The sequence below is a fragment of the Dermochelys coriacea genome, chromosome 8, assembly GCF_009764565.3.
Source record: "Dermochelys coriacea isolate rDerCor1 chromosome 8, rDerCor1.pri.v4, whole genome shotgun sequence".
NCBI classification, from domain to species: domain Eukaryota; kingdom Metazoa; phylum Chordata; order Testudines; family Dermochelyidae; genus Dermochelys; species Dermochelys coriacea.
Window position 1 is genome coordinate 18,885,660 of NC_050075.1, and position 12,708 is coordinate 18,898,367.

At 44.0% G+C, this 12,708-nt stretch overlaps 1 protein-coding gene across 1 annotated transcript; it reads left to right on the plus strand.

The window, feature by feature from the left end:
* Nucleotides 1–632: 632 nt before the first annotated feature.
* On the plus strand, nucleotides 633–8,445 carry LOC122455511 (macrophage mannose receptor 1-like). Its single transcript, XM_043490770.1, has 9 exons — nucleotides 633–718; nucleotides 2,450–2,668; nucleotides 3,814–3,969; nucleotides 4,073–4,233; nucleotides 4,775–4,884; nucleotides 5,154–5,275; nucleotides 6,185–6,400; nucleotides 7,291–7,434; nucleotides 8,270–8,445. Exons 2-9 carry the CDS (start codon nucleotides 2,458–2,460, stop codon nucleotides 8,443–8,445), a joined length of 1,296 nt encoding a protein of 431 aa, XP_043346705.1. The 5' UTR covers nucleotides 633–718; nucleotides 2,450–2,457.
* Nucleotides 8,446–12,708: the final 4,263 nt, after the last annotated feature.

Consider the following 12,708-nt stretch of genomic DNA (forward strand, 5'->3'; position numbering starts at 1 on the left):
ATTCTAACATGTTCTAGAAGCCTGGTGTGGACTTTAATACATGCTGAACTTCATCTCACCCAGCTTAGTGTGCATTAAAATCTACACTGTCTTGAGCACACTGGGCATTGAGAACTTGTTAGGTAAGACCTTCTAACACCATATCTTTCAGTACTAGATCTAGAAAAAGACAAAATGGGTTTCCAAAGAGATAGGGGCTCCCCAGGAAAATTTAATATTGCCAGTGCCCTTTGCCACTATTAACTTTCCTCTTCTGTTTCTGCTGGGTGCAGCAGGGTGATAAGTTCTTCCCATCCCCTTCCCAAACTCTGAAATTTAACTTCGTCACATTGCATGTGTGGTATTTTCTATTTCTCTTTTTCTGGCAAACAGTGTAGTACTATGTGTCTATATATAATTTTTGCATTGTAAATTATACCATACAGCATCAATTGTACAAGTTTTGTTTATCTACTACATGGGAAGCCTTACTCTTTGCTCTTGAAGTCTTAACCTTTGTGGGGTTTGTTCTGATCCAGCTATGCAGCCAAGTTACTGCAGTAATGTTGGAGGATTTTTTACATATATTATTAAGTGTAATTAGAATTTTGCTTTTACTTCAGGTTAAACGTATATAGGAATGCAACTGCAAACTGTTTATTTCTTCACCAAAATAAAGTAGCTTTAGAAGCAGCTAGTTGCCTTTTAAAATATCATTTTGTGTGTAAAAGAAATGAAGGTAAGTAACAGGATGACTTTTCTGTTCAGTCCTTGCATTTCTGTTCTTTCATTTCTTCTTTTGCTTCTACCCATTGTTTTTATTACAAATGATTCAGTATTTTTAATTAACTTATTCCACATGTAAACAGATTTTTTTTCTCATTTGTTCATAGATTTTTGGAAAATGTTCTTATCCTTTCTCTCATAAAGCTGTGATTCTGTGAAGGATACTTCACTTAGAGAATCTTAATCAGCAGTGTGGAACACTTGAATGCGTAATAGACTATTTATTTGAAAAGGGTGATGCTGAGTCCATGAACAACAACAGGCCTGATTTTCTTCACATTCTAGTGTAATTCCATTAAATTTAGCACAGTCACTGTCCATTTACCCTGGTCTATGTAAGATCAAAATCAGGCCCAACACATTCACAATTGCACACTTCCATTTTTCAATATATAATTAGTACAGTTGTGTACACAGTGAGGATACCCATGTGTATGCACAGTCACCAGATTTGTGCATGCAGTTGCCCAAACCATGTTAATTTAGTCATGCAATTGGACATTGCATTTCTGTATATGTACCTGTAGCAGAGCGGAACTCACCCCTGCGGCGCCTCCTGCTGGTCGTCCAGGGAATTAGCGTTTCTAGCCTCCGGAGCATCCCCTGCAGGCCAGTGTCCTGCTTGCTGCTGGGCCCAGAGTCCCTCCCAGACCCCGGTGCTCCTTTCACGACAAATCTGGGTCTCCCCGCCCCCAAAGAACTCCCACCCTCTATCCCCACTTCACCTCAGTCTTTGGCTACTGCCAGTCACCATCTAGCCCCCACTCCCTGGGGCAGACTGCAGTATAATTGCCACTCATCATCGACAAGGAGGGTCTGGACCTGCTGCTTCTGCCTACCCTTGAGCTGTCGACTGCAATCCAAGTACCCTTTTCCTAGGCCTTCTACAAGGCCTGTAGCCTGAGGGTTTCCCAGGCCGGAGCTCCCCAGCTCCTCTGGCCTTCCCCCAGTCCTGCTCCACTTCAGGTACCCTGCTCAGCTCCCACCAGTCAGGCCCATCCCTCTCAACATCTAAAGTGAGACTGTGTCCTCCTGGCCCACTGCCCTCTTATAAAGGCCAGCTGGGCCCTGATTGGAGCGTGGCCGCAGCTGTGGCTGTTTCACCAATCAACCAAGGCTTGCTGCTTTTCCTAGCAGCAGCCTTCTCCCAGCCACAGCCCTCTCCCATGGCTGATTTCAAGCCCTTCAGGGCAGGAGTGGGTGACCACCCTGCTACAGTACCTTTTGGCTTTTTCCTTCAGTGGATTACTAGGATTGCTATATCAAATGGAGTATTGCAGTGGGATTTCTATGCTAGAAGATGAAGTATTCTATGAAGCACTGGGCTGGATCTTGGGAGATATGAATTCAATTATTGGCTCTTCAACAGATTTCCTGTATGACCTTGGTCAAGTCACTTGCTCCGTGCCTCAGTTCCCCTTCTACAGAATTGAGATAGGTATTACTGTCTTTCAAAGGTATTGTGAGAATAAATCCATAAGTAATCCTTATGGATTTATCCTCACAACACCTTGGGAAGGCAGTCAGATATTGTTTATGAAAATGAAGGCAGTAATAGGTAGCTGTCGTTTATAATTTTCTGGAGGCAACTGGGAGTGTTGGGTAACAGCTGTAGGGTTTCTATATTTGAAAGTCCTTCCTGTTGTTTGGGTTTCATTCTGGGATATTTTTCCTTTTCTTTTAGCTGAAGACATGTTTCAGTTTTATGCAGGCCACGTAATAACACAAAGACAAAATTTGTTGCCAAAAGTATACTCTTCTCTCGAATCTGCTGAAAATGCTTGCCTGTATGAGAAAACACACTGTACTGGAGTAGTCCGTTCACAGAAGCGGTATCATTTAGTTAGTGGAACAGAGGTATTTAGAAGCTCTAATAAAGCTGACGCATTATATCTTAAAACTGGTAAGTATTTAGTGAATATGTTTCTAGTTATAACGCAGACTTCGTTAGTACCTCTTACTTTATTATATCAGACTACCTTACAACAATAAATTAACTAAAATACAAATTAAACTGTATGTGTCCTCTTTAAAAGGATATCTCTTGTGTTTGGTCTCCCATTACTGTTGTTGTCCATCAAAAATGCCCCGTATATAAAATGCCCTTCAGAGTGACAGCTACTCTCCTCCAGAATGGGAGAGCTGATTTACTTTTTAAAGACGCATTCTTACTTCATGAGTCAGATCTTCAGGTACACTTGAACTTTGCCAGCCATGTGAAGAGAGGTTACATGTGGTTCTTGCAATATTTTTGCCCTGCAGTGCTGGGGCATCCGGGGCCCTTTTTGACTTCCTGTGCAAGTTAGATCAATTTCAGAGCTTTTTAAATTGTGCCAGAAGGCCAGGCCCATGACCCTGCGTGCAGCATACTCTGCCACATTTCTGCGTCACTCACTGTGCTGAGGATCAAGAGTGGGCACATAAAGTCATGCTGGCTATGTGCCACCTCGGTATTCCCCAATGCACTGCTGTTAGAGCAGTCCTCCATCCCTGGTGTGCTGTTCCAGTGATGCATCGGAGGTAGATCAACAGCTGAGAATCTAACCTCAGAACTAAGAAGGAAGCATGCTCTTAGAAACACAGGAAATGGAGGAAGAAGGATCAGTTTTTCTCTGATACACGGTGTAAACATCGAGTAATTCTGTGACTTCACAGGAGTTACTTCTGGCTTCTACCTGTTTAAATGGGAACCAGGCCTCATATTATATGTCTATAGAAACATAGACTGAATGGTAAAAATAAATATGACCCAGTGAATAAAGAGGCACAGATATAAATAGACACTAGTTACACATTTAACACAAAAGCTAAAATTACTCTTTGCAAAGCTTATCTTTTTCCTTTAAGGCTATTGTGAGAATGGGCTGAGGTGGGTGTATTTTGGGCCAGTCCTTTATTGATGTATGTGTGGCTTTACTTTATGGGGTAGGTGCCCAGGTCACTGGATATGAGCCTGTATTGTATTTTTAAAATGAAATAAATTTTAAAATGAATGAGGGATTGAATATTCCCTGCAGTCTGTCATTTAATTCTGAAACTTCCTTTGAGGCTGCCAGCCAGGTTACTATGGCTCAGATTGTCAAGCCACTTGCCATCCATGCACCAATGGTTTTCCTTGCAGTGGTGTTACTGGACATTGTGTAGGCACTGCCAGCATTACTTGCAGCTTACAGTCTCAGGATCCTCGGTGCTCTCCTAGCGAAGGTACAGAAAGCAACAGTTTGGAAATTCATATCCTTGTATTTATTGAGTCCAATTGGCTCTTTTATTTGCAAAGTTGGGTACCATAACAATTTGTGGTGTTCAGTTTCCAGGCAGTTGTGCCCCCAGAGGCCTCGATGGCATTATTTTCTAAAGGCATGTTACTATGTGGAAGATACTAAAACTAAAACGTGGACTGAGGCCAGGAGTGCATGTCAGGGCTTTAAGGAGACAGACCTCGCTAAAATTACAAACAGTGCCGAAAAGGTGCCCTGTCTAGTTTCTCATTTGACTGATTTCAAATTGGGGGATTTTGTAATTGTGGGAGGATTTTTGTCTTGCTTTAGATAGAAGATACAATAGGGAACGCACTGTGTGCTGTATTTCCATCATAAGCTGCTGCCTGTTGAATGACTGTGCTTTCTGATTAAGTAGCCTGAGCCACACTCAGTGCATCTGAGGGAAAAATGGCCCTATGTGACTCTAAGAATGGCTCTGAGTTATGCCGGCTGCAATGATCCCACAAGCAACTGTATTGACAAGCTTAGGAGGGTGTCACGTCCCCAGTGCTTTGTAGCTAGGGTGGCGGGGGAGTGTGGGACCTGTAGTGCTGGAAGAGCTCAGTGGGCTAACCCACACAAAAAGAAAAAGCTAGACACTTAATTAAAATGAGCAAGAACCAAATGTTTTGAGTCACTCTGTCCCATATGGTAACTGGACAAAGGATCCTACATGTTGCTGAATGAAGAGCAAAATGGATAAAAGAGGCCTAATAGCAAGTTTGAATGGATTGTTTTTTGCATTCTAGGCTTGGATACAGTTTAAAGGGGAGAACAGCTGGATAGGTTTGACCTATAAAAAAGAAGACTTCAGATATGTGTGGGTCGATGGCACATCTGCTCGGTCTGAAAGAGCGTGGTGAGACTAAATTTTGACAGATTCTGTTGTTTTAAATAGGACAATAGCAGTTAGAGAGAACCTGCTAGAGAAAACCATTGAGCCCATCCTAGTCAGGGCTGAGGCTGAATACAGATCCTCAATAGAGGACACCTTGGGTACTAAACCAGTACCATGGCTATTAGTTACAATTTCCTTAAATAAAAATGCCACGCACGTCTTCAAATCTGGAGTTGCTGTAGTTGACCTCATTTGGTTTTGCAGCTTAGTTTTTCTCCGTCTCCTGGCAGGGTCATGAAACGTAACAGGAGGCATATGCTCACTAAAGAAGACTGTGTGGTTGCCTTCAAGCAATACCTTTCTCTGGCGGATTGTTCCTCTCTGAGAAAGTGGATATGCAAAAGAGAGGGAGGTAAATTTATCATTATCTGTGGCTTAGGCCCTAATTTAGGGTTCAGTTGTCTGTGTAAGAATGGGAGAAGAGTTCTTCTGCCCAAGGGGGAGTTCCAGGAAAAATTGAAATTGTGTCCAGACCTTGAGGAGGACATGGAGGTGGAGTGCTTGCTTATTTCTCTTTCTTTTCTCTGCACAGTCTGACCTTTAATTTTAAGATTGTATGAAGTAAACCTGTAGGACCTGATTCCTCAGTATGTTGATCTGATTCTGTGCCAGTGTAACTTCACTGAGTTCATTGTAAGTAAAAGGATCAGCCTGATTCACCATTTCACTGTACTTCAGTTGAGCGCCAGAATATCTCGTCTGAAATCATTCAGACTGGCCTCCTCACTCCATGCACAAGCTGACCTGGATTTGTAAAACTGTATGAAGTAAACCTGTGGGAGTAAACCTCAGTGGAGTTACACTGTGGTAAAATTGGACCAACATACTGGGCCCTGCAAGTTTATTTCATATTAAGGGCTAGATTGTGCATGTAGTGAGGAGGTCAATTTGATTCACAGTGGAGTGATCTGGTGTTAAACTGGAGCAGTGAAATGGTAAATTAGGGTCATCATTTTACTTAGTCTTTCTCTGGCAACTTAGCCCTTTAAGAACCTGATTTTTCAGAAGTATGGAACACTTGCATCTCCTATTGAATTAAAGCTGAAAATCCAGAGCTAAAGAAGTCGCTTGCTAAGATTCATCTACGCCCTTTTGGCCCCCGGTGGAGATTTTAACAATATGTCTTGGGCCAAGTCTAACTGGAAACTTTTGGTTAAGTTTGCAATTTCTTTCCTGCCGTGGCCCATCCCATCCTGCATATTCATATTTTCTGAATTTCATTTTATGCCATCCATTTTATTTCTTTTTTTAATTTTTGCAGATGTCAATCTCTTTACAATGCACAAGGGGAGAGCTTTGTACTCTCCTCACGTATCAATGTCAAATATATATAACACCTTAAAGAAAGCTACAGATACCTGCTCAGTGCTCCAGACCTGCACTGGGATAGTGGCAATGGGGGAATACTACATTCTACAAAGTGGGATGGAACTGTATAACAGCAAGAACAGTAGCGTAAAATCCTTTATCAAGTCAGGTATGTCAAGTGTTTTAGAGTTTAACTCCCCCTCCCCCATCCTAGGTGGGGAGGAGGTTGGAGTGGTTTTTTTGTTTGTTTGTTCTTTTAAAAAAAAATTGATGTGAAAACAGAAGACAAATATAAAATAGCTGCAGAATTTTAGGGAGAGGATGCCTAGTAGAAAAATTGAAGGCTTACTTCATCTTTGTTAACAAAAGTAAAAGACGTAGAAGGATGCTGCTCATCTAGATGAGCAATCAGGCTGCCTACTCCCAAAAGCATAAAATAAAATGAGCTAGCACAAAACACCAGAGGAAGATCCAGAAAGCAAGGTTTTGAATGCTGTTGCTGCTTAATTCAGAATAAACTAATACTGAGAAGTCTTCCTTCCCCTTCTGCTGTGCATTTGAAACTGCTACTCATGTGCCATGCTGTTGAACCTTTTTTCTATGAGCATTTATCTCTCTCTATATATAGTTATATCTACTGTTTTTTTCAAGCACTAACAAGAAGCAGCCTTGTCGTTGCTGTGACAAAGCCCTAGGTCAAGACTTTTGTACATTGGGCTTTTCACTTTTCACTTAAAGGCAGATATTTTGGAAAGCTCTGAGTGGGAACTAATATTTTCATGATGATTTATCATGGGGATGGTTTTCTTTTCCACCCTTACCTGACATCTTGCTTGTGTTGGTTTGCATTAGAAGCTGTAATCACCAACCAAATTAAGAGAGCACACTCTTAATTTCTACTAATGATTAATGAGTGTGGGTGTGTGCCTGCTTGTATGTGCAGACCCCAAAAGTTTTACCTTTACTTTAGGAACGTGGTATTTTTTCCACAATTGTAATTAAACTTTTAGTTTGGCAGCTGTTCATCTCTATTGTCCTTGGCTTGTTCCCTTTTCACAGATTGCATCTCTGGAAGATTTGGGCTTCTGTGTGAATTTAAGTGTCCACCATGCGAGCAGGGTATGGCCTGCAATCCAAACACAGGGCTGTGTGGTGACACTGTGTTTTGTAGTAAGGAGAATAGTCCTATCCCCTGTGGAAAAGGTGAGCCTGTTTAACATCCATAGGAGAGAAGAGGAAAACTGTGACTATACACAGGACCTGTTTGTGCACATTCATCTCTTTATTCATGTATTATGTCTTCACCATTCGCAGCACCTCTAAACACAATGCTGATGCTCTAGATTTACACCAGTGTAAGTGGGGTGAGGAACTCCATTAAAGTCATTAGACTGACACAATATATAACTCGTGTCATCCTAACCTTCAGGAGGTTTAGATCAGACCTTCAGATTAGACCTTCTGACCTTGCTGTGTGCAGGAAATCTGCAAACTGGGTCTCAGCTCTATTCCATTTTAAAAGAAACTTTACAGTTTTAAACAAATAGGAAAATCCCCATGTTATTGATTTTTATTCACTGTGCGCTGGAAAGAAAAGTGAAATTTGCCACTTTTGAGAAACTTGTTTAAGTCAGCTGATTATAATTTAAAATATTTCTGTTGGCCAATGAGTAAGTCCATAAAAATAGCCTAGAGCTGGGACTCAAACCAAAACCCCATAACTTCAGAGGTGTTTAGATATCTGAACTCCTGACTAAATCCAAATTTTGGAAATGGTCCCAGTTATAGTTACAAAACCAGAGATCGGATACCCAGAACCTATGGGGTGTTTGAAACCAGATTTTGTGGCGTGAGCCCTTGTCTGATGTGATCTTCCTAGTATTTTATAAGTATTAAAAGCTCTAAGAGATCCTTATACTGAACAGATTGTATAAGAACAGTCTTAAACATCCTTTGCCATAGTGATCCTTCCATTCAGCCAGTGGAGCTATACCAGGGATGAAACCAGCCCCACACATGTGTATGCTGTGATTTTTAGGGTCAGTATTTGGTGGCACGTGCCCAGTTGAAAATGGGTGGCAGTACTGGCAAGGCAGCTGTTACTATATCCACACAGCAAAGAGACAAACCTGGCTACGTGCAAGAGACCTGTGCAGGCGTTACAGGGACACAGATCTTCTGTGGCTGACAAGTCCTGGGGAAAAGGTATACTAGAATGTCAGTGAAGGGTATGTGTACGATGTATGTACTTATCTTTGCAAATCTCAGTTCCCCAGAGGCTTTGCGACTATATCTAGAGTGTGAGGAAGGTATGTGTGTGCCTACAGTTACAGATTTTGGAGAGGTTTTTCATTTTCTTGTGTGATTCTCTGCTTGAGTCTTTTATAATCCTAGGTTGATACTCTGCAGAATCTCTGGTTTCAGAGATTGGGATACTTTTTAAAAAGCAAGTATAACTTTAAAATTCAAGGGGAGTGGAGGTTAAATGTAATTAAATCTTACTATATGTTAGCTAACCTAGTTACTTATATGGCCCCCATTATCACTGTATCTGAGCACCTTACAGTCTGTAATGTATTTATCCACACAACACTGCTGTGTGATGGGGCAGTTCTGTTTATCCCCATTTTACAGATGGGGAACTGAGGCAGAGTTGCTAAGTAACTTGCCCAAGGTCACACAGGAAGTCTCTGGAGGAGCAAGGACTTGAACCAAGTTCTCTAAGTCACATGCATGTGCCCTAACCAGCAGACTGTCCTTACTCTCAGTCATTACAGCAACACTCTGGGTTAAATAAAAGCCACCTAAAAGCACCATGAGTTCTACTCACTCCTAGATTTTGTTGTTGGAACTTAGCCTACAGATCGCTGGTGGTGAAAAGTGCACCCACCGGAGATATACAGTGGTATAAACTGCCCACAACTCCTGCTTCACCATGGGGTCTATAACCAGTCTAGAGAATGGGTGAGGCTGGTTGGAGAGACATGGCTAAGGGTACCCAACAGATGTAACCATTCTGCTCAGCTCCTGTGGAACCATGGTTGTAACTTAAGCTTTTGTTGTTAGAAACCCTGCAGAAGGCAGTGGTGTATGGACTGCCTGGTCTTTCCTGAGGTAAATCTCACCCTCCAGGATTGGGGGCTGCCATCTGGGGTGAATCTGTTCTCTTCTCTCCAAATTCTGCTGTGTTCCAGAATAAATCCATTTAGAAAATAAATTCTTTCATGCCTTATCCTGCAAGATTACACAGTGACATTATGGCAGCACAGCTTAACAGCCACCAGGCTACAGATGGTACTGTGTTCAGAGTCTGAAAGCAGAAGACTAGGGAGTCTCTAAGTAGGGTCAGTGCTGAATCCTGGTATTAGGATCAGTTCATCTTTCCAATGAGGCAGAGCAGCCCTGGCCACTGCTAATATTGCAAATGAGAGAATTTTAAGAATCCTGTTTACTTTAAAAGTTTAAAAGTTGCAGTTCTCTCAATGAAAATAGGCTAGCCAGTTTCACCTTTATTCAAAGCAATTTTCTAATCAGTTGCACATTTTGGTTCTCATACACTAGCACAGGGGTCAGCAACCTTTCAGAAGTGGTGTGCCGAGTGTTCATTTATTCACTTTAATTTAAGGTTTCACGTGCCAGTAATGCATTTTAACATTTTGAGAAGGTCTCTCTCTATAAGTCTATATATTATATAACTAAACTATTGTGGTATGTAAACAAGATTTTCAAAATGTTTAAGAAGCTTCATTTAAAATTAAATTAAAATGCAGACCTTACGCTGCCGGCCTGCTCAGCCCGCTGCCAGCCTGGGGTTCCATTCACCTAGGCCAGCAGCAGGCTGAGCGGGGCCTGCGGCCGGGACCCTGGCTGGCAAGGGGCCAGCAGCCAGAACTCCAGACCGGCAGTGGGCTGAGCAGGGCCGGTGGCTCGGACCCCAGACCAGCAATGGGTTGAGTGGCTCAACCCGCTGCCACTCAGCCCACTGCTGGTTTGGGGTTCCGTCCGCCGGCTCCTGCCAGCCAGGGTCCCGGCTGCTGGCCCCGCTTAGCCCACTGCCGGTCTGGGATCCCGGCCCTGCCCACATAGAGGGGTACCTACCTTCTTCCTGGTTCTAGCCCATTCTCTTCCTCTCTCTCTGCACTGAGCTGAGGGTGGGAGTGCACTGAGCACAGCGCTGGGGGTGAAGGAGCAGGCTGGGGGTTGGGGTGTAGGGTCTGGCCAGGAGCTAGAATGAGGGAGGGGGGCTCAGGGTTGGAGCAGGAGGTTTGGATGTGGAGTGCTTACCTGGCAGCTCCCATTTGGTGCAAGGGGTGCAGGAGCTCCCATTTGGTGCTCAGGGTGAGCGTGGGAATGTGGGGGGTGCAAGAGTCAGGCCATGGGGTGTGGGGAGGCTGGGGGTGTGTGAGCAGGGTGCAGGAGTCAGGGCATAGGGCTGGGGGCATGTGTGGGGGGTACTGGAGCCAGGAATGAGGTCGTGAGGGGGTGCAGGGGTCAGGGGTCAGGGCAGGAGGCTGGCATGTGTTGGGGGTGTAGGGGTCAGGGCAGAGGGCTAGGTATGTGTGAGGGGGTGCAGGGTCAGGGTACAGGGCTAGGGTGTGGGGGGGTGCAGGAGTCAGGGCAGAGGGCTGGGTGTGTGGGGGGTGTGCAGGGGTCAGGGCAAGGGACTGGGGTGTGTGTGGGGCGGTGTAAAGGTCAGGGCAGAGGGCTGGGGGTGTGGGCTAGGGTCGTGGGGTTGCTCCCAGCCCTCTGCCCAGAGCAGCTCACTGCAGGGGGCTGGAGGAGATATGCCCTGATTCCACCCCCCTTCCCCAAGGCCCTGTCCACACCTCATCTCCACCTCCTCCCCGGAGCAGGAGGGAGCAGTGAGTGTGCTGTGGCTCCGCTTCTCTTCCTCCCCTGCAAGGGCCATCAGCTGATCGTTGGCAGGGAGGGAGAGGAGGAGGGGCAGGAACCCAGCATAGCAGAGGAGGGGGGAGCTTGCTTGCCCTGCAGCAGCAGCCGCCAGGACCAAGCTTCTTCACCCTGCCTCGGGGGGGGGGGAGGCGCGGAGAAGAGCGGGCCAGGGCAGGCAGGATTTTTAATGGCACACTGCTGCCTACAGGGGTCCCGGCTACCGGCCCCACTCAGCCAGCTGCTGGCCTGGGTTCGGCAGCAGGCTGAGCGGGGCTGGCGGCTGAGACCCGGCAGGCAGCAGCGTGCCATTAAACATTGGCTCCCATGCCGTCTTTGGCCCACGTGCCATAGGTTGCCGACCCCTGCACTAGCAGAATACTGTGCTATTTTCCATTGCAAGCCTTGCAGGAGAACATTTTATTTTTTTTCAAATCCTTTTCATCACAATTTTTAAGAACAATCTTAGATTTTGTAAAAAAACAAAAACACAACTGTTTGTTCCAGATCAATATTTTTGGCCAAATCCCATGGCATTACTAGAAATTGGGTCCATTATCACCATTTTACCTACCTACCAAAATTCATCTGCCTTTTCAAATAGAGAAGATATTTTTCACTACCCTTTTTCTAAAATGCTGCTGTCATTTTTGCTGATGCAGAATGAATACTGCAGTTCTGTCCTTAGAGGAGGCTGAATTAAAATTCGTACAGGTTGTAAAACACTTAGCACCTTTCATCCCAAAGGATTCCTGTTTAACTGTAAGGCTGTAACACCTGTTTTTACAACTTAAGTCGTACATAAAAAATCTCCATCTTCAAAATAAAATCATTAGGTGAAATGTTAATGTTATTGTCCATACCTTCTTGATATAAACATGAACTAAACAGAGTAAAGTTGTTGTGTATTAAGTGAGTCTTTGGTTCTCAGCTACCGAAAACAGTAAATCACTGTCTAAACTATATTGTTTTGAACATCAAAATGACTGTTGAGGGGAGGAGAAGGGGGTAAGAGGGGGAGAATGTCATCTTGCAGCACGTTGTCTTCACTGTTCAGGATTTTCCAAAAGAAAAGTTCCCTCTTTTACTGTATTGAATCACAGTTTGGTTATTTATAGGAATGGCTGGTATCTAAACTTCCCAAAGCATCATTCTGGACTGGCCTTTATGGGTTTAGATTCTGTACAGTTTTGCAATGGTCGAACAGTCAATTCCCATTTGCAGCCTCAAGATGGTGAGTTGAGTAAGCAAGTGTGAACTAGAATTTGTGTATTACACTGGCATCCGAAGTGCATTCATCAGGCCAGTCCCTTCTATTGCTCTCTTCAGTACAGCCATCATCACCTTTTGACATGGAGTTGTGATCCAAGGGGAGGCTACAGGAACATGCAGTGCTTCATCATGGTCTACTCAATCCAGCTGCACTAGTTTCCTAATGAAATTAGTTTCCTTATGAAAATTCTAATTGAAAATGGCCAACTGGCTGTAGTTAGCAAACTAAGTTTGTGAACAGCACTACTGGTCATACTTATCCTTCATTTAAAATAGAAATCAGCAGAGACCTGTAGAAAACAAGAGGGACCAGAA

What these genes read in the sequence shown, in the direction of transcription:
- LOC122455511 (XM_043490770.1), top strand. Translation starts at nt 2,458, where the DNA reads ATGTTTCAGTTTTATGCAGGCCACGTAATAACACAAAGACAAAATTTG. An exon ending in TCGGTGCTCTCCTAGCGAAG is followed by an intron (nt 3,970 to 4,072) that starts GTACAGAAAGCA and finishes TGTGGTGTTCAG; the next exon opens with TTTCCAGGCAGTTGTGCCCC. An exon ending in TCCTATCCCCTGTGGAAAAG is followed by an intron (nt 7,435 to 8,269) that starts GTGAGCCTGTTT and finishes TGTGATTTTTAG; the next exon opens with GGTCAGTATTTGGTGGCACG.